General features: G+C 50.7%; 1 protein-coding gene across 4 annotated transcripts in view; it reads right to left on the reverse strand.

The window, feature by feature from the left end:
• The window catches only part of kcnh7a (potassium channel, voltage gated eag related subfamily H, member 7a), a 53,238-nt gene that overhangs the window by 19,964 nt on the left and 6,446 nt on the right, over positions 1–26,828 (reverse strand). For all 4 annotated transcript variants that reach the window (XM_084667464.1, XM_084667465.1, XM_084667467.1 and 1 more), the window contains exons 3-6: positions 12,202–12,357; positions 6,540–6,980; positions 6,049–6,069; positions 3,370–3,581 (exon numbers count right to left, since the gene is read on the reverse strand). In XM_084667464.1, the coding sequence (XP_084523590.1) occupies positions 3,370–3,581; positions 6,049–6,069; positions 6,540–6,980; positions 12,202–12,357 (830 nt within the window). The remainder of the gene's footprint in view (positions 1–3,369; positions 3,582–6,048; positions 6,070–6,539; positions 6,981–12,201; positions 12,358–26,828) is intronic.

The following is a 26,828-nucleotide window of genomic DNA, read 5'->3' on the forward strand; positions in this document are numbered from 1 at the left end:
ATAGGAGCTACTGCAGAGCTAGCTAGCGTAGCTATGTCAAAAACGCCAGGGTGTGTATTAACGTTAGCGTATTAAACAGGTTTATAAATATAAACCACTTCTGTAAAGTGACTCCTGCTAACGCTGAATCCGGGGGCAACTGGCGGGCTTTGGCGCTGTATAGCTACAAGCCATTTTCGTAACACTGGTTGCCGCTTGGGTAGGACATGATAGTGAATGCTTTCTGTCTTGTTAAATGTGTTTGTACAACCAGCCAGTAAGATCCTACTTGCCACCTTGTTTTAGCTGGTTCGTTTAAGCCATTTATACCTATGTTCTCCCTGAAAATCTACCAATGTCTATCTTGATGACTGCTAGCAGCCGGCAGTCACAGTACCTAACCATTCTCGTGACGTCACAGACATGATCGATTCAAAGATGGCCGCGCCCATTATTTAAATAGTAAAGTTTAAAAAGTTTTTATTAACAAATGGAACATTTTGCTGTTTTAGTTGTCAGATAAAGTTTTGTGATTTTATTTTTATAATTATATGAGCCGTACTTCATTAATCAGTTCAGTTCCACTTTCAGGTTTTAAAACAACTATGCAAATGAGATGCATTCCATGATAACTGAAATATCTTAAAGTCCTCAGTGTAAAGAAACCTCGGGAGAGCGCCATCAAGTAAAGGTCAGGATCGGCGCCAGTCTCAGTTTAGTTAATAACTCATCTGGGGGTGTACAGAGTCCAGAAGAGAGCTGGTGTATCATCCCCCACTGTGCACCTCCCCCCACATGTTACATACTACACACTACAAGATCCTACATACTAGATGCTACTTAATAGACACTACACACAAGATGCTACTTAATAGACACTACACACAAGATACTACATAATAGATACTACATATTATATACTACAAATTCAACAGTATGTACTATATACTACATTCTATTGACTACATACTACCTATGGGTACATCGTTCCTCACGGAAGTCAGGGCTGTTAAAATGTGTTTGCATAAAACTATACTGCCTGTGTTTGTAAGTCCATATTTTTCCCAGTTTAAATTGTCCTTTTAGGGAATGAACAAAAAATGATATCTCTTTTGAAGAACAGCCCTGTGCATTAATAACCTGGCTTCCAGTTTGGTGAAGATCCCTGTGAAACTTGAAACATCAATATGACTGCAGGAGAGTCTCTGTCTCCACCACACAGAGGTCATTATCGCTGTGGGAGCTGGATGGATATCCATTCAACTGGCTCGGACTCCTCAACAGTGGGGAATTTCTGGCTGGTGCTCTTATGACTGGAGAGAGAGGGAGATAGAAGAGAGAGAGAGAGAGAGAGAGAGAGAGAGAGAGGGGGGGCGGGAGAGAGAGGGGGGAGAGAGAGAGGGGGCGGGAGAGAGAGAGGGGGCGGGAGAGAGAGAAGGGGGAGAGAGCGTTAGAGAGAGGGGGAGGGAGAGAGAGAGAGGGAGGGAGAGTGGGAGAGAGAGACAGGTAGAGTGCCTTGCTCGCCCCAAGGGCAGACAGGCAATTACTGCCGCGTTCAGAGTTAAAGAGGAGGCAAAGATGAAACCTCCAGCTCCTCTTCCGTCTCCCCGCCAACACCAGACCCACACAGGGATCACCACGGTAACCTGACGTGTTTGAGGAGGTGTGTGTGTGTGGGTGGGGGGAGATGGGAGGTTAAGTGTTGATAATAGATTTAGTTAGACCCCCCCACTCCCCTGTGTGTTGAGGAAGGGGGGGGGCACACTGCGCCTTTCCAATATATCCTGGCCTTTAAAGTAAACCAAGAAAAAAGCAGGAAGCGAGGGAGAAATAAAATGAGTTTTGCATTATTTATGTGTCTAAACATCATGTGGCCTTTATTAAAGGTCCCAGCAATTAGTAAGGCAATCATGAAGTCCCTTTAAAAAGACAGATGCTCCATCCTTGCATCTCAATCTGGTCCTGTACATGAGTGATGCTACTAGGTTTGTCTCCAGGTTCTGAACTGTCAGACTGATCCTAATTCAAACGATAGCTTCCTGTGCCAGCTAGCACACAGCTAGCTCTGGTCTGACAGTACTACAGTACACAGCTAGCTCTGGTCTGACAGTACTACAGTACACAGCTAGCTCTGGTCTGACAGTACTACAGCACACAGCTAGCTCTGGTCTGACAGTACTACAGCACACAGCTAGCTCTGGTCTGACAGTACTACAGCACACAGCTAGCTCTGGTCTGACACAGCCAGGGAGATTAGCTAACCAGCCTCTGCGCTCCCCCCCCCCCATCATGGGTAAATTATCGCTGAGCCTGCTGGGAAGGCAGGAGGGAATCGGTTGGCACAACGACAGCTCGGCTGGGCGAGGGGGGTCTCTCCCCCAGTCTGGGTCTAAATAAATGATCCGCCTTCATTATTTAAGCCAGCCAGTGAAGCTAGCTAGCTCTCCGGCTTCGCGCAAACAAACACTCCTCAAGGACAACGCAAGGCTGACTTAGTTTAAGTGGAATTGAGTGTTTATATTCTCATTAAGAAGTGAATGAAGTTCTAAGTAAAGCCTCACAGTGACACCCATTCATACATTTTACTGTTACGTGACCGATGACATTGATAGTATGTTATGGTCACTTAATTACTTTAACTGCTACATCTTTAATGGGTGTTGATGGTGGTTAGCTGGTTACCCCATCCCTTCAAAGGTAACTAAACAAGAACCAAGCTATTTAACTAAGCCTGACTAGAACTATAAGAGCTATTTAACTAAGCCTGACTAGAACTATAAGAGCTATTTAACCAAGCCTGACTAGAACTATAAGAGCTATTTAACTAAGCCTGACTAGAACTATAAGAGCTATTTAAGTAAGCCTGACTAGAACTATAAGAGCTATTTAACCAAGCCTGACTAGAACTATAAGAGCTATTTAACTAAGCCTGACTAGAACTATAAGAGCTATTTAACCAAGCCTGACTATAACAATAAGCTGATGTTCTATATTCAGAGAGTTGTCTGCTTAGTGACTGAAGTGTTTGAATAAAACATCTTTGGTGTCCAAAGCAGAGTGGCGACGGCAGGGTCTGTGGAGATCAGCTGTGTGTGAATGTGAGTGTTTTCATCTGCTCAGGTCCTCAACTACAAAGGAACCAGTTGGTCTCTAGACATCTGCTGGTCCTGGGTGAATATGAGAGGGTTGAGGCTACTGACACACACATACACACACACACACATCCCCCTGGAGCAGGGCGATCTGGGGAAGGGGGCAGGATGGAGGAAGGGGAGAGGTAGCGGTGACCTCCAGAGAGACAGCTGTGACCTTCATGGTAACCTGAGAGAGGAGGGTGTAGGAGAGGTGGAGGAGGAGGAGGGGAGGGGGTGAGAGAGGTAAGGTTCTCACCTGTGTGACCTTGTCGGTGACGTTGTGCGTGCGGTCTTTGACCTTGGGGGCGATGATGGTTTTCTCAGACGTGGGGGGCGAGGGGCACTTCCTGTCGTTATTCTCTGAGAAGTTGAGGGTGATGAGGGGGATCTTGTTGATGGTGCTGTACTTGTTGAGGTTGGAGTCGGAGGTGGAGCCTAGCAGACTGGATCTGATCTGGGTGAAGGGCCCTGAGGAGGTCACACACACACACAAACGCGCACACACACATACAACTACAGAACTGCTCGATGTCTGTTTCATCTTTTAATCAATCCATCCATTCATTGATTGATTACTGCTGACGGATCCAGACTCTATTGGATCATTTTTTCTTTTTTTTTCTTTAACAAATAATTTTGATGAATGTGCTGCAATGTCCGTAACAGAGTCTGTTCTAGGCAGTGCTGTGCTGTACTGTACTGTGCTGTACTGTGCTGTACTGTGTGCTGCAGGAAGGTTCTGGCACTGGTCCAGTCTGCCCAGAGGACCTCTGTGGCTGCAGCAGAGACCAGCAGCAGAACCACAGACCAGATGCAGCAGAGACCAGCAGCAGAACCAGAGACCAGCTGCAGCAGAGACCAGCAGCAGAACCACAGACCAGCTGCAGCATAGACCAGCAGCAGAACCACAGACCAGATGCAGCAGAGACCAGCAGCAGAACCAGAGACCAGCTGCAGCAGAGACCAGCAGCAGAACCACAGACCAGCTGCAGCATAGACCAGCAGCAGAACCACAGACCAGCTGCAGCAGAGACCAGCAGCAGAACCACAGACCTGGGAGCTGACCTGCCTGCCGTTGAGGGGGGGTGGGGGGGGGGGGTGAGGTGTGTGACTGTAAGCATGCGTGAGAGAAAGTGTGTGTTTGACTGTGATTGTGTAGTAAAGTGTGTGTAAGTGTGTGTGTGTGTGAGCGTGTTTGTAAGTGTGTTTGTGTTGTGAGGAGATGAGATGATAATCTGGGAGAAAATCAATTTCTGGAACAAGACAAGTAACCAAGAACCAGACCAAACAGTACTGCACCACCAATGCTGTGAAACACCAAACAAACACTATGTTCCTCTGAACTTCTTATCATAAGCAATATTAGTGAATGGTTAGGTTTTTTTACCCATAAAACATTCTGAATATATCAGTTATTTCATCAGGTGGTCCATGCATTTGAATATCACAATTCAATCACGCACATCAGCATAACTAAGAGTTAATGATTTCCGATGAAGGAAAGTCTTTTTTTCATATGTGCTTTACTGGGCTGAATGTGCTGCTCACAAACAGTGACTCAGGTCTTAGACACCAGCACGACACGGTAACCAAACGACACCATCTCACACACTGTCACACACGACGCAACGGGAGGGGAAACTGTGAGACAGAGAGGATGGTGCATTCAGCCCTGATGGGAAGTTAACGCCTCCTAAAGCTCTTTTCACCAACTATCCTCACATAACTTCTAAAAAACAACCTTTATTTAACCAGTAAGGAATCACTGAGATTTGAAATCTCTTTTGCGAGAGCATCCTGTCATTATGCTTTTATGACAACAACCTACGCAGGCAGTCTAGTAACCATGACGAACACAGAAGTGAGAGAACCAAACAGAACAGGACAGTACAGCGAGCGATGGCATGCACAACGTGATGACATGCTCTGGCGCTACACAACAGGTCAGACAAAAACCAATAGGAAAAGCTCAAGCCATACCCCCAGCCATCCAGGAACGAGAAACTAGCGAATCAGGAGAGAGAGAGAAGGTAAACAGGAAGTGGAGAGAGGAAGTGGAATTATGCGGGAAGGTCAAATGTCAAGTCAAGATCTACAAATGCACCGTAAACCTTCGACAGTTCCCTTGGCGTCTACTTTAGCACACACACACACAGTTGAAACTGTCTCTGTGGGAAGGTTGTGTGAGGATGCAGCGCGCATTCAACACTGTTTCATCTCAGAGAGCCACTATGAGTAGCATCCAATGTTTTCTCTTGAGGGTGAAAGAAGCTATTTCACTCTGTTGCGTTGTGTTAGTGTCTTCCAGGGGCCGTAAGGTAACGTCTCATGGAATGGTGTGACGTTTACATTCGGATGATGGCTTCAATATTACACTGGGAGAGGGGGGGGTCATGCTCCAACATACAGTCTCCTGTGAGGAATGGGAGGAGAGAAGGGCTGGTTATCCAGCCTGGAGAACCCTGAATGCTTCACAGCAACATCCCCCCCCCTCCTGCGCCCCCTCCCTCCCACCCCTCCTCCCCCCTGCTCCTCACCCCTCCTCACCTCCCCCTCCTCCCCCCCTCCTGCGCCCCCCTCCCCCCCCCCTCCCGCTCTGAGAGAAGTGGAGTCGTAGAGGTGAGCAGGGAAGTTGTACTAAATGGAAGGGAGGGTGAGGCTGTTTGAGAGGCTGGAATAAGCCTGTGTCATGCAGGAGGCAGGAGAGATGGCCCTGGGGGTGGGGGGGGGGGGAACGGGGTGGGGGGGACTCAGGACCCGCCGGCAGTAGCATTCCCAGAATACGCAACACACAAGGTGGAGACTGGGCCTAGCTAGTGCTCATGCTGGTGTGTGGGCGTGTGGGCGTGCGTGAACATGCAGCAGGCTGGGTGTGTTCACTACAGCTGGGACAAGCCACATCCAACACTCAATAGAACTGTGGATTTGACCGTACCTTTGATATTGCGACCATTGTCTGTCAGACGGGAAACGCAGTGTGGAGGGAGCGAGAAAGAGAGGGGGAGGGGGGAGAGGGGGAGGGGAGAGGAGGAGGGGGGAGAAGGAGGAGGGGGGAGGGGGAGAGTGGAGATCAGGAACACTGCACTATTCTGGAGATATCTAGGTGGAGGTACAGACTGGCTGGTTGCATCTGTAGATAGACCTGGGGCTTTACACACACGCACACACTCACACACACACACACACACACACACACACACCCATTCAGCGACTTGACGGTGCAAAGTGCTTCACTTTGTGGCTGACTGAGAGGCTCCCTGTGGTGAGAGGGGCGGGGCTAAGGCTGGACGACACGCCCCCTGGCCCAATCTAAAACGATCCACCCCCTGCTTGTCCCAGGGTGAGCTGTGAGTGGTGTGTCAGGGATAGAGAGAGTGTGGGAGGGTTATGTGGTCTGTGTGTGTTACGTGGTGAAGAGCTGGCTACCTTCACTGGCGTGGCGGTCCCTGAAGAGCATCCTGGAGTGGGAGCCCAGGGCCTCCATGTCCTGGGTGGAGGATGCCCTCCGCACACTCCCCAGGCTCTCCCTGGAGGCCGCAGGGGTGAGGCCGGGGGAGGCCGGGGGCTGGGGGGGCGCGGGAGCAGGGTACAGCCTGTCCCAGGGTGCCTTGGGGGAGGAGTGGTCCAGGGGGCCAGAGAGGGGGGTGGAGCAGTGGCTGGGGGCGATGAGGGCGCGGGTGTCGTTGGCGTAGGAGGGGCTGCCACTCTCACGGGTGGGCAGCTGGTAGTCACGCGTGAGCACGGACTCGTCGCTGTGGCGGGGGGAGTCGATGGTGACGGCATCCGGGTCCTCCTGGGGGAGAGACTGCTTGCTGACGCCCAGGAGGTGCAGGGAGGGGAAGCGAAACCGGAAGAAACGGCCCTTCCCTGGGGGAGAGAGAGAGAGAGAGAGAGAGAGAGAGAGAGAGAGAGAGAGAGAGAGAGAGGCAGCGAGGGGGGATATAGAGGAAGAAACAAGGGCATAGGGAGGGGGAGAGAGAGAAAGACATAAACAGAGAGAGTTGATCCGGTTGCAATCACTGTTTGTCAATGTTGTCCTGTTTATTACAGAGTGCTAAGGAGTGTTTTCAGAAATAGCACTGAGGTAGTCTGAACATAAATACTGGGGTAGTCTGAACAGAAACACCGAGGTAGTCTGAACAGAAACACCGAGGTAGTCTGAACAGAAACACCGAGGTAGTCTGAACAGAAACACCGAGGTAGTCTGAACAGAAACACTGAGGTAGTCTGAACAGAAACACTGCTAGCATATTTCTGGACAGGCAGGTTATTCTGTCAATCCTCTTCGTGGCACATGAATATGTCTTCATGAGCTGAGACAGGTGATTCACAAAGGCATCACCAGGATCTTCCCTGTGTTTCTCTGGGAACATTCTGACTGGCGTAGCCTGTGCTAACCTTGTTTCATCACCTCATACTGTGTTTGTAATAAAAACAGCTTTCAGTTTCCCCTCAGCTTTCTCCTCGGTGTCGGGCGTTTAGCGTGTACGCTGTTAAAACACACGCCAGGCCAGAGTTATTTTAATACACGACAGAGATGGAAATATATGTCCCTCGTTCCAACGGCAAGTCATCAGTCCTCATCTAACGTCAATTATTGAGTGGACATCCAGTGGCTGAAAGCACTGTCCCAGGAAGACACTGGAGGAGGACAGATGGATGAGGATGTCAAGCTCACAGAGTCACTGTAGCTGTGGAGTGATCCTCATGAGGGGGTATACACACACACACACACACACACACACTCACACACACACACAGATCACATACACACACAGATCACATACACATACACACACACACACACAGTCACACACACACACACACACAGTCACACACACACACAGATCACATACACATACACACACACACACACACACACACACACACACTCACACACAGATCACATACACACACACACACTCAAACACACACAGATCACATACACACACACACACAGTCACACACACACACACACACACACACACTCACACAGATCACATACACATACAGATCACATGCACACACAAACAGTAGGACACATTCATCCTGTGAGTGAATGAGTGAAATGATGAGGTAGAGAGAGAGGATGCGGTTAGAGAAGCTGTGAGGTTTAGCTGTTGAAGACACGACAAAAGGGGTTGAACAGGCGCTTCAAACATCTCTGCAGGAGCACTGCTACATTATTTCTGTCACAGCACATTTTCCTGCACTGACATTGACGAGAGACAAAACTAATTTTAGCCAGCGTAACGTGCTGTGTCTAGGGTCAGCGGACCGAGAGGATCCCCCCTCACACAGCAGACGGGTGAGGACAGACACCAGCCAGGGACAAAGACCGACAATCCGTGTGCATAGTTTACACTTAAATCATTTAGCAGATGCGTTTCTCCCAAGGCGACATACAAATTGTGCATACTAGAAGGACAAGATGAATAGAAGGGTGGTTCTTGGGGTAATGTCAAGTCAACGACTGGTCTGGACAAGTCATACCGGTCAAGGATGCTAACATGACGATGTGAAGTGCGTTTTCCTCGACAGCACTAGAGAGCTGAATGTCTCTCAGCACTAGAGAGCTGAATGTCTCTCAGCACTACAGAGCTGAATGTCTCTCAGCACTACAGAGCTGAGATCAGAATGATAAACATACCGGCCTGTCTGGGTCGGATGTGTGGAGATGCTGTAAATCAGTATCATTACATCATTAAATCATTATCGCCTGTATGAATGTACCAACAAGCAGAACCAATCACATCTGGGAGAGGAGTTAGTGGGCGTGGCTTCTCCTCCAGAGCCGAAACCACCCAGACTGAGAGAAACATGAATGCAGCTCAGAGTCATTCATCCCTCCTGTAAGCTGTGTGTCTAATCAAGCCCCTCTGAAAGAGCTATCCCAGCAGCTACAGAGCTGCTAATTGGTTCGCCATCCTACCATGCTTCTTGGAAATGTGTCAAATGCTGGAGCAGAGAGCAATCACAGGAACTATTTTTAAAAGGTTTGGGTTTTGGCTTCTTACAGGGCTAGTTAAAGTGTGTGTGGGTGAGGGTGGGAATGTATGTCTGTTTGTGAGTGTGTGTGAGTGTGTGTGTGTGTGTGTGTGTGTGTGTGAGTGTGTGTGTGTGTGTGTGTGTGCGCAGGCAGTTGTCTCTGGTGGCACTTTCTCCACCACTCGCCAGCAGATTATACAGCCAGCGAATGCACACCGGGTCCCTGTTGCTACGATACCAGATAGTAATATTGGAATTGAATACTAATTACAGTAACCATCAAATTCCCTCAGTCTGGGCAGAAATGGATGGAATGAGAGGCAGCTACTGATAGGCTGACGATGGGAGAAGAAACTGCCGATGCAGAAAGAAAGAAAAAGAATAAAGTAAAAAGCAGGGGGACAAACAATTTCTTATCGTTGTGTTTCTGCTGATGGTGAAGGGCTCTCTACCACTCTCTCTCTCTCTCTCTCTCTCTCTCTCTCTCTCTCTCTCTCTCTCTCTCTCTACCTCTCCCCTCTCCTCACTAGCAGTTCAGAAATAGGAACTAAGAGTTCTAGAATTCTCAGAGCAGATGGAACGGAACGTAACAAACCGCTCTGGACGTCATCTACATGCTGCAAGGTTCAGGCACGACCGCTACGCTGCAGAGCACAGTCGGACAGGCCTGAACTGCTGAGGAATGAGATTAGAAAAAAATCAATCAATCAATCAATAAAGTAAAAATCTTGGAATGCTAAACGTGTCTTTGGAGCTGTGTCTTCCGAGACACACAGTGCAGGGTGGAGAGCGAGGGCAGTGCATTAGAGCAAGACTCAGCCTTGTAAATAAGTATTTCTGACAGTTGTATTCACAAAGGCTGCTGCTAAGATATTCAGATAAGCCTGGCTAGTCTTTTATTCATGCTCCGCCGTTTCACTATAGTGCTGCCCTGTAGTGGCCCACGCTCCTCTGAGACTGGAGGAGGAGAGAGAGCCGTGTCAGTACACACACACACACACACACACACAGACACACAGACACACACACACACACACTCAGACAAAGAGAGAGACATTTAGAGAAACACACACCACACTGACACAGAGGGAGACACACACACACACAGAGACACACACAGAGCAATACACACACACACATCTCACACACACAGGTTCTCCCGTCCAATTACGCCGATCTAGAGAATGACCTCTGGTGTTCTGGAGGGGCCGTGTTAACTGTCCAACTCAGCAGCAGAGACACACAGCAGAGACACACAGCAGAGAGACACACAGCAGAGACACACAGCAGAGAGACACAGCAGAGACACACAGCAGAGACACACAGCAGAGAGACACAGCAGAGACACACAGCAGAGACACACAGCAGAGACACACAGCAGAGAGACACAGCAGAGACACACAGCAGAGACACACAGCAGAGACACACAGCAGAGAGACACAGCAGAGACACACAGCAGAGACACACAGCAGAGAGACACACAGCAGAGAGACACAGCACAGACACACAGCAGAGAGACACAGCAGAGAGACACAGCAGAGAGACACACAGCAGAGACACACAGCAGAGACACACAGCAGAGACACAGCAGAGACACACAGCAGAGACACACAGCAGAGAGACACAGCAGAGACACACAGCAGAGACACAGCAGAGACACACAGCAGAGACACACAGCAGAGACACACAGCAGAGACACACAGCAGAGAGACACAGCAGAGACACACAGCAGAGACACACAGCAGAGACACACAGCAGAGAGACACAGCAGAGAGACACAGCAGAGAGACACACAGCAGAGAGACACAGCAGAGAGACACACAGCAGAGACACACAGCAGAGAGACACAGCAGAGACACACAGCAGAGAGACACAGCAGAGAGACACACAGCAGAGACACACAGCAGAGACACACAGCAGAGACACACAGCAGAGACACACAGCAGAGAGACACACAGCAGAGACACACAGCAGAGACACACAGCAGAGACACACAGCAGAGACACACAGCAGAGACACACAGCAGAGAGACACACAGCAGAGACACACAGCAGAGACACACAGCAGAGACACACAGCAGAGACACACAGCAGAGACACACAGCAGACACACAGCAGAGAGACACACAGCAGAGAGACACAGCAGAGACACACAGCAGAGAGACACAGCAGAGAGACACAGCAGAGACACAGCAGCAGAATCTCTGGCTCCACTGGGAGGTACTACAGGCCTCCAGAGCAGGGGGAGTGCAGGGGGGCTGGCCTGTGTCTGGAGCCCACCACAGGGCTGGCCTGGGTCTGGAGCCCACCACAGGGCTGGCCTGGGTCTGGAGCCCACCACAGGGCTGGCCTGGGTCTGGAGCCCACCACAGGGCTGGCCTGGGTCTGGAGCCCACCACAGGGCTGGCCTGGGTCTGGAGCCCACCACAGGGCTGGCCTGGGTCTGGAGCCCACCACAGGGCTGGCCTGGGTCTGGAGCCCACCACAGGGCTGGCCTGGGTCTGGAGCCCACCACAGGGCTGGCCTGGGTCTGGAGCCCACCACAGGGCTGGCCTGGGTCTGGAGCCCACCACAGGGCTGGCCTGGGTCTGGAGCCCACCACAGGGCTGGCCTGGGTCTGGAGCCCACCACAGGGCTGGCCTGGGTCTGGAGCCCACCACAGGGCTGGCCTGGGTCTGGAGCCCACCACAGGGCTGGCCTGGGTCATGAGGTGGAGAGGCCCATGATGGGCCTCGAAAATGTGTTCCTGCTCAAATTCTTTCAGCTCTAAATTTTGGGGTAAACTTTTTTGGTTCAAATGTATTTAGCAATTTAAAAAAAGTCGGTTCAACTTCTTTGGGGCTACAATTTTTGGGGCTCCAAAAATTGGGGCTCTGTTTTGGGTCAATTTGTTTTGCCTATAATTTATTGCCCTCGGAAAATATATTTACCTCAATTTTTGGAGGCTAAATTCCCCTATTTCAAAGACTACCAGCCACCACAGATTATATATGTAGGCATATAGTGTGTATTTATATAGAGAGAGAAGATTAGATCTATATTCTAGGAATGTAAGGGTCAAATGAAAGCTCAAGGGAGTGGGGCTGGGCTGCTGTACTCACGGACGTCAGGTTTGTCAGGAGACCTGTGGTTGAGTCTCTCCAGAGAGTCCCTGCTACCCTCCTCCAGGATGGAATCAAAGTTGAGGATGAACATCATGACCACGCCCTCCTCGTTCTTCACCGGGATGATGTGTGTGATGCATAGGAAGTCCGAGCCTTAGGGGAGGAAGTGACACGTGGGTTTGGGTTCTCAACACAACTTCACAGACTTTGACATTCAAGTGATGTTTGGTTGGAACACAGAGAGTGTGTGTGAGGGGGAAGCTGGAGAGGAACACAGTAAAGGTCAAAGGGTTTGGTTTTTATAACGATCCTTCGATGTTCTTCTGCTTTCTCCTGATGACTCTCACACGCAAAAACATGTTTCATAAGTAAGAGAATATTTCATTAATAAACAAAAACAAGACGTTATTGTACTCATGACAGACCTGGACTCCCAGTCTGAGTCAGGGAGAAGGAGAGACAGTTATTTAAAGCTCTCCTTAAGTGGCGGACTAGAAACATTGATAATTGTGTTTTGGATAAGTGCTTTCATGTGTGGATTAAATTTTGGGTGATTGCTCCTGGATTTGCATGTGTCAACTAATGGAACTGTGTGTGAGTGTGCCTTTTTGTGTGCCTGTGTGTGTGTGTGTGTGTGTGTATGTGAAGGGGTCGATATACTGTCCCGCAAGCCATTTCATTGATCAAAGTACAAATGAGAAACATTACATTTCCCAGACATAATTATATAATCCATAATGTAGCTAATGAGAGTGTCTTTTCCAGCACTATTCATTATCAGCACAACACTGTGCCATGGCTGAGGAGAAGATAGTGGTAATCCCAGTAATAACATCCGTCATGATTTTGTTTTGCTCCATTTAGTGCCTATTACGGCAATTTGATTCATTGGCATCATCTGAATCCCTATTTGAATCCATTCCATCCGAGTAGGAGGTTTAGATAGCCTGCAGTTTCCTCTGTTGCCCTATTAACATGTTAATGATTCAGATTCATCAAATTGAAGCCTTCAGGGAGTTTAAATCATCCTTAAAAATAGATTTTAATGCTCATAAAAAGGCACTAAGGTGAAGTTTTTATAAACAATGACAGAAAACACCAGGAATACATATCTAAGCCGGTAAAAAAAAAACGTGTCTAAACATATACATTGTTTGCATTTCTTATCGGACATTATTGATTTTGCTTGTGGGCAAGTGAGCAGATCTAGTTTGGCCGGAGAGTGGAAGTCCAGGAATGATTTGTGTGTGCAGGACACACATCTCTCCTAGTCCACACGGCGGAGAGGACATGTCGTTAATGTGCCTGTGATGCCAGGCTCATGTTTTATATATAGAAGATCCTTATCTCTCTCTCTCTCTCTCTCTCTCTCTCTCTCTCTCTCTCTCTCTCTCTCTCTCTCTCTGTCTCTCTCTGTCTCTCTCTGTCTCTCTCTCTCTGTCTCTCTCTGTCTCTCTTTCTCTCTCTCTCTCTCTCTCTCTCTCTCTCTCTCTCTCTCTCTCTCTCTCTCTCTCTCTCTGTCTCTCTCTCTCTCTCTCTCTCTCTCTCTCTCCCTCTCTCTCTCCTTCAAAGTCATCCGCCTTCTATTTATAGCTCCTCCACAAACACGAGTCCACAACACTACCTGCCAGCACACATTTCTGAGAGGACACACACGCACACACACACTCACACACATGCACCAGATCCTTCACATACCCCCACACACACACAAACCCAAGTGCACACACTAACAAACAGGCACCTTCGCATGAATGCACAAACACCTACACACACTATCACACCTCAGCAACAAGCCGAACAACAGCGGGAACAGCAAGTGGCTCCATAGTGAGGCTGGGTGGTGAGGCTGTGGTGAAGCTGTGGTGAGGCTGGAGGCTGAGGCTGTGGTGAGGCTGTGGTGAGGCTGGAGGCTGAGGCTGTGGTGAGCTGTGGTGAGCTGTGGTGAGGCTGGAGGCTGAGGCTGTGGTGAGGCTGGAGGCTGAGGCTGTGGTGAGCTGTGGTGAGGCTGTGGTAAACTGTGGTGAGGCTGTGGTGAGGCAGTGGTGAGGCTGGAGGCTGAGGCTGTGGTGAGGCTGGAGGCTGAGGCTGTGGTGAGGCTGTGGTGAGGCTGGGGGCTGAGGCTGCGGTGAAGCTGTGGTGAGGCTGGGGGCTGAGGCTCTGGTGAGGCTGGGGGCTGAGGCTGTGGTGAGGCTGGAGGCTGAGGCTGTGGTGAGGCTGGAGGCTGAGGCTGGAGGCTGAGGCTGTGGTGAGGCTGTGGTGAGGCTGGAGGCTGAGGCTGTGGTGAGGCTGGAGGCTGAGGCTGTGGTGAGGCTGGAGGCTGAGGCTGGAGGCTGAGGCTGTGGTGAGGCTGTGGTGAGGCTGGGGGCTGAGGCTGTGGTGAGGCTGGGGGCTGAGGCTGTGGTGAGGCTGTGGTGAGGCTGGAAGCTGAGGCTGTGGTGAGGATGGAGGCTGAGGCTGTGGTGAGGCTGTGGTGAGGCTGAGGCTGTGGTGAGGCTGGAGGCTGAGGCTGGAAGCTGAGGCTGGAAGCTGAGGCTGGAGGCTGAGGCTGTGGTGAGGCTGTGGTGAGGCTGTGGTGAGGCTGAGGCTGTGGTGAGGCTGGAGGCTGAGGCTGGAAGCTGAGGCTGGAGGCTGAGGCTGTGGTGAGGCTGGAGGCTGGAGGCTGAGGCTGGAGGCTGAGGCTGTGGTGAGGCTGTGGTGAGGCTGTGGTGAGGCTGGGGGCTGAGGCTATGGTGAGGCTGTGGTGAGGCTGGAAGCTGAGGCTGTGGTGAGGCTGGAGGCTGAGGCTGTGGTGAGGCTGGAGGCTGAGGCTGTGGTGAGGCTGTGGTGAGGCTGAGGCTGTGGTGAGGCTGGAGGCTGAGGCTGGAAGCTGAGGCTGGAAGCTGAGGCTGGAGGCTGAGGCTGTGGTGAGGCTGTGGTGAGGCTGTGGTGAGGCTGAGGCTGTGGTGAGGCTGGAGGCTGAGGCTGGAAGCTGAGGCTGGAAGCTGAGGCTGGAGGCTGAGGCTGTGGTGAGGCTGTGTGCTGCTCCTGAATCTGCTAGGAGAACCATCCCCCCCGCTCCAGCACTACGTCAGTGTCAACCATGTTAAACAGAGTCATGTTTCACAGGAAATCATGCCATTGTGAGGTCACCCGACAGGAAGCCCTTTCCTCTCCTTATACTGACACCAGAAGAGAGGGCTTTATCTCACTGGGAATGAAACAACACAGAGGTGTGTTTTACCAAATGAGGAGAACAAAGACTTGCTGACCCTCCCCAGCCTCCGTACAAGGCTGACCCTCCCCAGCCTCCGTACAAGCCTGACCCTCCCCAGCCTCCGTACAAGGCTGACCCTCCCCAGCCTCCGTACAAGCCTGACCCTCCCCAGCCTCCGTACAAGGCTGACCCTCCCCAGCCTCCGTACAAGCCTGACCCTCCCCAGCCTCCGTACAAGGCTGACCCTCCCCAGCCTCCGTACAAGCCTGACCCTCCCCAGCCTCCGTACAAGGCTGACCCTCCCCAGCCTCCGTACAAGGCTGACCCTCCCCAGCCTCCGTACAAGCCTGACCCTCCCCAGCCTCCGTACAAGCCTGACCCTCCCCAGCCTCCGTACAAGGCTGACCCTCCCCAGCCTACGTACAAGGCTGACCCTCCCCAGCCTCCATACAAGGCTGACCCTCCCCAGCCTCCGTACAAGGCTGACCCTCCCCAGCCTCCGTACAAGGCTGACCCTCCCCAGCCTCCGTACAAGCCTGACCCTCCCCAGCCTCCGTACAAGGCTGAGCCACACAGAGAAACTGCTAAACTGTTAGCGACAGGACCAAGCGCTAACTGTTGATTTCATGCTGCTATGCTGCGATACCCAGGCACAAGCCTATAACCACGGCTACATCACAGACTTAAACACACACACAGTCAATATGTACAAAGGGGACCGTACGTTGTCATCGTAGGAGGACTGTGTTGCATCTATAAATAAGCCATATATCCCTTTTAATCTATTATTTATAGGAAGTTGGTATTATGTTCAATAAAGCCTAGCGGACAGCTGTGTTATGGCAGAGAAGTGAAACAAACAATAGGATGTGTTTGCACGTGTGTGTGTGTGTGTCTGCATCGACCTTGCTTTGCATGTCTGAGTCGTTGCGTGTGTTTGTATCCCAGCCTGCTGGCATATCTACCCCTGTTGTCATAGCAGTCGTTTGTGTGAATCGGCTTATTACCCTCGCTTTAATGTTGCCTACGTGATACACAAATGCTAATCAAATAACAAGACCACAATGCAAATACCACCGACACACTTTTTCCCTCCCTCCCTCCCTCCCTCCCCCCCCCCCCCTCCCTCCCTCCCTCCCTCCCTCCCTCCCTCCCTCCCTCCCTCCCTCCCTCCCTCCCTCCCTCCCTCCCTCCCTCCCCCCCCCCCCCTCCCTCCCTCCCTCCCTCCCTCCCTCCCTCCCTCCCTCCCTCCCTCCCTCCCTCCCTCCCTCCCTCCCTCCCTCCCTCCCTCCCTCCCCCCCCCCTCCCTCCCTCCCTCCCTCCCTCCCTCCCTCCCTCCCTCTCTCTCTCTCTCTCTCTCTCTCTCTCTCTCTCCCTGTCTCCCTCCCTCCCTGTCTCCCTGTCTCTCTCTCTCTCTCTCTCTCTCTCTCTCTCTCTCTTTCTCCCTGTCTCCCTCCCTCCCTCCCTGTCTCTCTCTCTCTCTCTCTGTACTGTTGTGAGTTCTTCTTCCTCCAGGCCCCCCTCTCCTCGTTCTCCCTGTCTAAAAGCAGACCAGTGCCAGCCCCTCTTCATTGGGAACAACAGACGTGGAGAAAACACAGATCAAACCATCCCTCGGGGCTGATGCAAATGTCTGCCTGAACGTTCAATCTCTACACACACACACACACACACACGCACACACACACGCACACACACACACACCCCAGCGCCTGCCAGAGGCCTGGATTATTAGCACAGTGTTTTCTGTCTAACCAAATCGAACAGCCTGGTATTGGTGACAGAATACACCTTCACACAGGACGCATCCATATCAGACAGCCGGTATCTACCTCAAAACACCTTCCAATACGACAGAGAACAAGAGAGTTCAAACACCTTCCAATACGACAGAGAGCAAGAGAGTTCAAATACACGTCAGCCTTTTACCTGGATGTGTGTGTCAGAGTGTGTGTGTGTCTATGAGGAGAATATGTCTTTGTGTCATAGTGTCACATGATGATCTGACAGGTGATGTCACTATACTGACACAGCAGAGGTGCCACACAGACATTCACTTAGCTGACACTATCATCCGAAGAAAGCTGTGCATATAAAAAGTATAAGATCAGAATTGACCAGACACAGTGTAAAGTAACCACATCTCAGCTACCAGACACAGTGTAAAGTAACCACATCTCAGCTACCAGGCACAGTGTAAAGTAACCACATCTCAGCTACCAGGCACAGTGTAAAGTAACCACATCTCAGCTACCAGACACAGTGTAAAGTAACATCTCAGCTACCAGGCACAGTGTAAAGTAACCACATCTCAGCTACCAGACACAGTTTAAAGTAACCACATCTCAGCTACCAGGCACAGTGTAAAGTAACCACATCTCAGCTACCAGACACAGTGTAAAGTAACATCTCAGCTACCAGGCACAGTGTAAAGTAACCACATCTCAGCTACCAGACACAGTGTAAAGTAACCACATCTCAGCTACCAGGCACAGTGTAAAGTAACCACATCTCAGCTACCAGACACAGTGTAAAGTAATCACATCTCAGCTATCAGACACAGTGTAAAGTAACCACATCTCAGCTACCAGACACATTGTAAAGTAACCACATCTTAGCTACCAGACACAGTGTAAAGTAACCACATCTCAGCTAGCAGACACAGTGTAAAGTAACCACATCTCAGCTACCAGACACATTGTAAAGTAACCACATCTCAGCTACCAGGCACAGTGTAAAGTAACCACATCTCAGCTACCAGACAGTGAACTAAAAGCATCACATACCTACCTGTGTATATATATATTGATATGAGAGATTGTTATGGACATGAGCAGGCTTTGTTGCAGGGTAGGAGGAAGGGCCTGGACTTGACCTGACCTTGAGGGCAGAGTTACGGACAACTTAGTTAGGAAGAGAGGCCAGAAGATCAAGCCATTTGTTCTTTTCCTCTGAGCTGAAAGGCAAGCCTTAAGTGTGTGCTTGTGTGTGTGTGTGTGTTTATAAATAGGTAGTGAAGTAAGAACAGCTCCAGTTTCAAGAAGCTGGAAATTTCATTAGATTCTATTTCCACTATCAATAATTAAAACAAGGATGCACACACACCTACACACACACACCCTATAAAGTAAAAGAAGGCAGTAAAGTTCAATCCTTTCAAGGTACTGTCTCTCTTACTTTAATCTTACATAGTGACTACCTCCTTCCCTGTATCTCTCTCCTTCCGTCTTCCTCTCTCTCTCTCTCTCTCTCTCTCTCTCTCTCTCTATCTCTCTCTCTCTCTCTCTCTCTCTCTCTCTCTCTCTCTCTCTCTCTCCCTCCCTATCTCTCCCCCTCCCTCTCTCTCTTCTCCTCCTTCTCACCCTTTCTCTCTCACACTCCCCCTGCTCTCCACTGTTCTTCAGCTCTTGAGCCACAGAGTAAATAACACCCTAAATAGAAGATAATAGCACCTGGGTTCCTGACGGCGCTCGTTCACAGAGAGAGAGCGATGGAAGCACAGAGAGAATCATCCCAGAAGTGGAAGTCCTTTGAATTTGCACCGCACATAAGCTACATGTGTGTGCATCTGTGTGTGCATGGGTTTGTCTTTGTGTGAGTGTGTTTATGTGTCTGTATTGTGTCAGTGTTTGTGTTCCTGTGTTCCTGTGTGTGTGTGTCAGTGTGTCTGTGTGTCTGTGTTCCTGTGTTCCTGTGTGTGTGTGTGTGTGTGTGTGTGTGCGGGTGACACTGATGCAGGCTGAGGGAGCCAGCAGTACAGAGATGCTGAATGATGCCTGACTGAGCCTGGGGCCTGCTGTCAGTGTGTGTATGTGAATTGGTGTTTGTCTTTGTGTGTATGTTTGTCGGTGGATGTGTGTGTGTTTGTCTGTGTGTGAGGGAGTTTGTGTGTGTGTGTGTCCAAGCAGTCTCTTTCTTCAGCTCTTCACATTCACCATCTCCTTCACCTTCTCTCTGCAATGTGACGTTTTTCAAACTGAACAAAAAAACGGAAAGAGACACATCTACTTAATAAAAACCATTACATTTTAACATGAACAGTGACACTACAGAGAAGACCAGTGTTGATTCCATGTTCCAGAACTAAGCTGCAATAAGAAGCTTCAGCATTTCAAAGTTCCGATGGCCCTTCCAGCGGTTGACATGGTAACAGCTCCACATAGCTTGAGGAAGGTAAACAACACATCGGTTCCATAACGAGAGAAGCCTGCTCTCCTCAGAACCACAGAGAACCACCTGAACCTGGAGGTAGGGGGAGGAGGCAGGGAGAGGAGGCAGGGGGAGGAGGTAGGGGGAGGAGGCAGGGGGATGAGGCAGGGGGATGAGGCAGAGAGAAGAGGCAGGGAGAGGAGGCAGGGAGAGGAGGCAGGGAGAGGAGGCAGGGAGAGGAGGCAGAGAGAGGAGGCAGGGAGAGGAGGCAGGGAGAGGAGGCAGAGAGAGGAGGCAGGGAGAGGAGGCAGGGAGAAGAGGCAGGGAGAGGAGGCAGGGAGAGGAGGCAGGGAGAGGAGGCAGGGAGATGAGGCAGGGGGATGAGGCAGAGAGAAGAGGCAGGGAGAGGAGGCAGGGAGAGGAGGCAGGGAGAGGAGGCAGGGAGAGGAGGCAGGGAGAGGAGGCAGGGAAAGGCTCTAATGAGTGTTCTGATGGAAAGTAAGTGCTACCTTATCCCCCGGCCTCTCAGAGTCCTGCATGTGGCTGGCAAGCTGAGAGTTTTCAACCTGCCTGTAAACCTGGCCTCTGGTGTTGGTCTGTTCTCTGTGTTCAGTGTTGGTCTGTTTTCTTACACGGGCTGATGTGTTTATCCTGCAGATGCTGTTATTCAAAGAGACGTACAGAGAGAGATCTGAACCTGATCTGCAGTCACATGCTCAAACCACTGAGCTGTACACACTGTGAATGTACAGCAGCAGTCAAGTTTGGACACATTTTCCCATGTGTCCAAACTTTTGACTGATACTGTAGTATTAAAGTGTGTTGTATATTGCATTTATGTGTCAGTGTACTGCTCAATGTGTCTGTGTTAGGGACCCAGGTGTCAGTTCCAGGATTACAGCCTGTCTACATAAATACATCAGAAATATTAACCAAGGGCATCAATGGATAAGAAACACCTGTTAATCAATCTGTGGGTTGTAGTGGTTAATTACCATGACAGGTAGATGCATCACAGGTGCTGCTAATGTGTCAACAGTTCAGAGAGTACTGGAGAGTGGAACTGCCTGTTTCCCAGCCTCTGGGTTCTACTCAACCAAAGATGGAAATCAGCATAGCTCTGGGACATTTCAATATTTGGAGTAGATACATTTTTCAAGAAATAAGTGTTTTTTTCTGAGGTCCAAACCTCATGTGTAGTTTCAACCTTGCCCTTTTCAATAACATTTGACATTAGATTCATTTAGCAGATGCTGTTTAACAAAGCGATGTACAAATAGTGAAAGTACAGGATAAGATCAAGGAAGTGCGTTGTCTGCCAGTTCTGAGGTAGTTAAGGAACGGTCTGTCTTCACTGAGAAATATCACTGAATAACCACATCTCAGCTACCAGACACAGTGTAAAGTAACCACATCTCAACTACCAGACACACTGTAAAGTAACCACATCTCAGCTACCAGGCACAGTTCACTAATACTACAATGCTACAATAACATCTCAATTACAGTAGTGCATAGTCACAGTGCTGCAAAGATCAACGACATATCTTAAGTGCATCAAACAGTGTTGTGCGTGCAGTCTCCCACCCGACATTGTAACCACATCACTACCTGAGTGGTTTGTTAATCTGTTAAACGTGTCATGGTGTTGGAGAACAGCTCTCTGGGTTCCTGAGGGGACTGAGGATGAACGACTGAAGCCTCAGTTCATTCTGGGAAAAGCCAAGCTGTGAATAGGTCTAAAAATAGACCACAGTGTTTCGCGGACAGAACTCTGATGAGACTGATTCTAAATCTGGCTCCACACAGAACAGCACGTTCTTCTGTCATATTCACATTCACAGCGGACAGGATAGAACAGTGTGCTGTCGTGGGTTTGAAAGACGAAGCTCTCCTCTTGTTTGGAGGAGTGTAATGTGGATGACTCTTGGCAACTTTAAAAAGTGTACGATTGCAGAAACTATGACATGGGTGGAGGTCTTTGGTCATGTGACACTATAGGGCTTCAGATTCAATCTGCGTCAAAGTGACACCGTGCACGTGCAGCAGAGCTGGTCCCAGCTTGGTCTGCTGCATTAGTGATGGACTGGTGCTTCTCTGAGGGACAGGGCTGGGCCTTCCCACCGGCCTCTCCTCAGCCTCTAGGAGGCCGGGGGCTGTGAGCCATGGCCTCCTGCCATCAGGGCGAGGGCACTGACTGCTAAGAGGTCGTAAAATGGAGTTAACAATTCAGTAGAGGCCTAGGGCTTCAGCAGGGCATAGTGCCTCTTCCTCTACTGCCTCTTCCTCTACTGCCTCTTCCTCTCTATTGCCTCTTCCTCTACTGCCTCTTCCTCTACTGCCTCTTCCTCTCTATTGCCTCTTCCTCTACTGCCTCTTCCTCTACTGCCTCTTCCTCTACTGCCTCTTCATCTACTGCCTCTTCCTCTACTGCCTCTTCCTCTACTGCCTCTTCCTCTACTGCCTCTTCCTCTACTGCCTCTTCCTCTCTATTGCCTCTTCCTCTACTGCCTCTTCCTCTACTGCCTCTTCCTCTACTGCCTCTTCCTCTACTGCCTCTTCCTCTACTGCCTCTTCCTCTACTGCCTCTTCCTCTCTATTGCCTCTTCCTCTACTGCCTCTTCCTCTACTGCCTCTTCCTCTACTGCCTCTTCCTCTCTATTGCCTCTTCCTCTACTGCCTCTTCCTCTACTGCCTCTTCCTCTCTATTGCCTCTTCCTCTACTGCCTCTTCCTCTACTGCCTCTTCCTCTACTGCCTCTTCCTCTACTGCCTCTTCCTCTACTGCCTCTTCCTCTCTATTGCCTCTTCCTCTACTGCCTCGTCTGTTTGATCTTTATTAACAAGGCTAAAAATGGAACGGTGCTCACTGGGGTGAAATTATATTGGTCAATTAATGTTTTTTACGGTTATTACTTCCAAGTAAAAAATTCTGTACGTAATCAAAAACGTGTTGTGGATGACAGTGTGCATCTGCAACCAGAATCTGATGTGAGATTCACGGATGAGAACGAGTAATCATTTAACACGTCAGTCAATCAAATGAAAGAAAGAAAAAGCAGGTAAGGATCATGAATGACGGTTCATTCATGCCTTATCCAAAGATCTGCTCTGTGAAGGAGGGTAATCTGCCTCTGGACAAGACACAACCAGGACATTTCTACTGGGATCAATCCAGTCTGACGTCACACGCATGGATGCCGGATAAGTGGGGAGAGAGAGAGTCACATGATCTGTTAAATAATCCTGCCCCACTATCTAACACTGACTTGTGAGACTTGACGTTGTTCAGTAAGGGGATGCGAGGGGGTGTTGCACAGCTGGAAGCATGGGGGGGGGGGGTTAGCCAAGTGGCAGCTGTAGAAGGAGTGTGTGTTGTGGGGGAGGGGATGCAGGGGGTGTGTTGGTGTGTAATGGGGCTGTCTGAATAACCCATTGTTCTCCAATAGCACAGACCAGCTCCACACCTGCAGTAATCCAGACACGACACAGCCTCCTTCAGAGCGTCGCTTTTGAAAATACACCACCCCCCTGCCGCAGCCACAGCCACGGCACAGACACAGTGGTGCTGTGCATCCAGGCGCTATTATTAGACCCTGTGAGTGTTTTCTGTGGATCAATACCCATGAAGCAGGCTGAGAAGATCCTGCACCACAAGGTCAGCAGGAACTTCTCCACCACAAGGTCCCTTCTGGTCCCAGGAGAGCACGAGGCCGGGGACAGAGTGCACATCGATCTGCTCCACCTTGGAGGAGCAGCCCAGGGGGTCTGTCCGCCCGCAGAGCAGGGGGGGCACAAAGGACTCCACCATCTTGTCTCATCTGCCACTGTACGCACTGGCACTGTGTGTGTGTGTGTCAGGGTGTGTGGTGGGGTGTGTGTCAGGGTGTGTGGTGTGGTGTGTGTCAGGGTGTGTGGTGTGGTGTGTGTCAGGGTGTGTGGTGTGGTGTGTGTCAGGGTGTGTGGTGGGGTGTGTGTCAGGGTGTGTGGTGTGGTGTGTGTCAGGGTGTGTGGTGTGGTGTGTGTCAGGGTGTGTGGTGGGGTGTGTGTCAGGGTGTGTGGTGGGGTGTGTGTCAGGGTGTGTGGTGGGGTGTGTGTCAGGGTGTGTGTTGAGGTGTGTGTGTTGGAGAGTGTGTAGGTGTGTAAAGAACTTTGTCCATGGATGATCATTGATGATTCAAATACAGTCGCTCATGAACAGCTACCATAGCAACATCCAGTCAGACACAGAACATGGATAAAAACAACAATTTGTGAGCAAAATTAGTCAAATACTGAGAAGTCTTAGTTTTCTTCTTTTTTTTTTATACATGATGTAATATATCACTAATGTAAGTAAATGATTTCCCTGGAAAGCTGTTTCGTATTGAGTTAATGTGAGCAATTACATTTTTATTTTCTTCACTGTGGTGTGCATCTCTCTCGGTAGAGACGCAGAAATCTGATGCACTAATCTCTTCCAGGAATGAATGTTTCAACTCTCCTTGTGTTTCTTGACTTAACAGTTGTGTGTTCTTGAAATCATCTTATTTCTGAACATGGAGAATTCAGCACATACTGATTTGATTCAGATGTTGATTTGATGTGATGTGATCTAAAGACACGATTCATGTTGTTGACCGTGCCTGACAGTTGAGATGTGGTCTCTTTTCTGTGTGGTTAGTAAACACCGTTACAACTGTTACAATTTCACTGCAGATACTTTTTCTACATGTTGTGGTGGATACAAGCATTTAAAGGAATTCAATGTGAATATGTGGTTTCAAACACACCAGCTATCCTGCAGTTTAAACTGAAAGAGAAATGGTAAAAGACCTGCTGCTGTAGAGTGTCCCCGGAGGGGAGGAGCATGAGGAGGGGAGGAGCATGAGGAGGGGGAGGAGCATGAGGAGGGGGAGGAGCATGAGGAGGGGGAGGAGGGGGAGGAGCATGAGGAGGGGAGGAGCATGAGGAGGGGAGGAGGGGGAGGAGCATGAGGAGGGGGAGGAGCATGAGGAGGGGAAGAGCATGAGGAGGGGAGGAGCCACAATGAGGAAGAGAACCATTGGGATATCCACAAGACGGCTCCTACATCCGTTGCCCTGACAACGCTACGACTTGCATCTCGGACCGCTGTTTTGTCTTAAGGGTGAACGAGAGTGAGAACGATGCACACACCAAGAGAGGGAGGAAGGGGGAGAGTGGGAGAGAGTGAGAGGGGGAGAGGGGGAGGGAGGATGTGGGTAGATGGAGAGAGGGGCCCTTGCTGCTCTCTTAAAACACCTCTCTCTCTCTCTCTCTCTCTCTCTCTCTCTCTCTCTCTCTCTCACACCATCTCCAAACATTCACGATTCGGGAAGAATCTGAGAGACCATCACACCCCCTCACAGACTACAGACAGAGACAACACCCGGTGCAGAACCCCCCCCCCCCCCCCAGCCTGGGACAGCCCTCTGGCTGGGGGAACACAGAGCCCAGCCTGGGACAGCCCTCTGGCTGAGGGAACACAGAGCCCAGCCTGGGACAGCCCTCTGGCTGAGGGAACACAGAGCCCAGCCTGGGACAGCCCTCTGGCCGGGGGAACACAGAGCCCAGCCTGCAGCCTGGGACATCCCTCTGGCTGGGGGAACACAGAGCCCAGCCTGGGACAGCCCTCTGGCTGAGGGAACACAGAGCCCAGCCTGGGACAGCCCTCTGGCTGAGGGAACACAGAGCCCAGCCTGGGACAGCCCTCTGGCTGAGGGAACACAGAGCCCAGCCTGCAGCCTGGGACAGCCCTCTGGCTGGGGGAACACAGAGCCCAGCCTGGGACAGCCCTCTGGCTGAGGGAACACAGAGCCCAGCCTGGGACAGCCCTCTGGCCGGGGGAACACAGAGCCCAGCCTGCAGCCTGGGACATCCCTCTGGCTGGGGGAACACAGAGCCCAGCCTGGGACAGCCCTCTGGCTGAGGGAACACAGAGCCCAGCCTGGGACAGCCCTCTGGCTGAGGGAACACAGAGCCCAGCCTGGGACAGCCCTCTGGCTGAGGGAACACAGAGCCCAGCCTGCAGCCTGGGACAGCCCTCTGGCTGGGGGAACACAGAGCCCAGCCTGGGACAGCCCTCTGGCTGAGGGAACACAGAGCCCAGCCTGGGACAGCCCTCTGGCTGAGGGAACACAGAGCCCAGCCTGGGACAGCCCTCTGGCTGAGGGAACACAGAGCCCAGCCTGGGACAGCCCTCTGGCTGAGGGAACACAGAGCCCAGCCTGGGACAGCCCTCTGGCTGAGGGAACACAGAGCCCAGCCTGGGACAGCCCTCTGGCTGAGGGAACACAGAGCCCAGCCTGGGACAGCCCTCTGGCTGAGGGAACACAGAGCCCAGCCTGGGACAGCCCTCTGGCTGAGGGAACACAGAGCCCAGCCTCCCAGCTGGTGGAGCTACCAGAGGAAGAGAGACATGTGGCTGCTGTACATGCCTTGGGGGAAGAGCCAGAGTCATTTATAATGAAGACAAGTGGCTCCAACTGGATTCTAGAGGCTGTGCCTGGATTGGAAATAGTCAATATTCAGTAGTGCCTGAATTCTCTCTCTCTGTCTCTCTCTCTCTGTCTATGTCCTCTATCTCCTCTTTTTGTTGATTCTCCCCTTTTGTTGTTTTCTCTCTGCCTCCATTTTTGTTTCTCTGAGGGCTGGTCTCAGACTCGGAGCCCAACCTGGGAGCTGAAGTCAGACTGCAGGTTTCAGAGACAAGGGCTTATCTTGTTTGCACAGAGCACATCCAATCAGGAACAAGCTTCCAATCTTAGTTTTTCACATCCAATCCACAGCAGTTTGAGGAAGATATAATTTGTCATATCCAACATCTAACAGACGTGTGATTTGCGAGGTTCCCTTGACGACTGATTGAGTGTTTCATGTTGGTTTTGAAGTAACAAAGACCGGTTGTGCTAATCAATAATAATAATGTGTTCCTTTAGCAGGCAAATTAGTCTGCAGTCAAGCGTTCTAACCACTGAACTATGCCCTCCCTAATAAAACACAGTTTTTAAACAGGAAATCAAACCGTCTGAATACCCGAAACAGAGACTCTACTGTGTGTCTTTATATCCGGTTGGTTTGCAGGTGGAAGGATACAGCAGAAGATTAGTGTGTCAAAATGTGACAGCTCAATTCTGGAAAAACTCTCACACACACATTGTCAGTGTGTGCGGTACACTCTCACACTCCGGGGGAGGAGAGGAGGAGGAGGAGGGGAGGAGGAGGGGAGGAGGGGGGAGGAGGGGAGGAGGAGGGGAGGAGGAGGGGAGGAGGAGAGGAGG

This window comes from Hypomesus nipponensis, chromosome 12, assembly GCF_054491055.1.
Source record: "Hypomesus nipponensis isolate SF chromosome 12, ASM5449105v1, whole genome shotgun sequence".
Classification (NCBI taxonomy): domain Eukaryota; kingdom Metazoa; phylum Chordata; class Actinopteri; order Osmeriformes; family Osmeridae; genus Hypomesus; species Hypomesus nipponensis.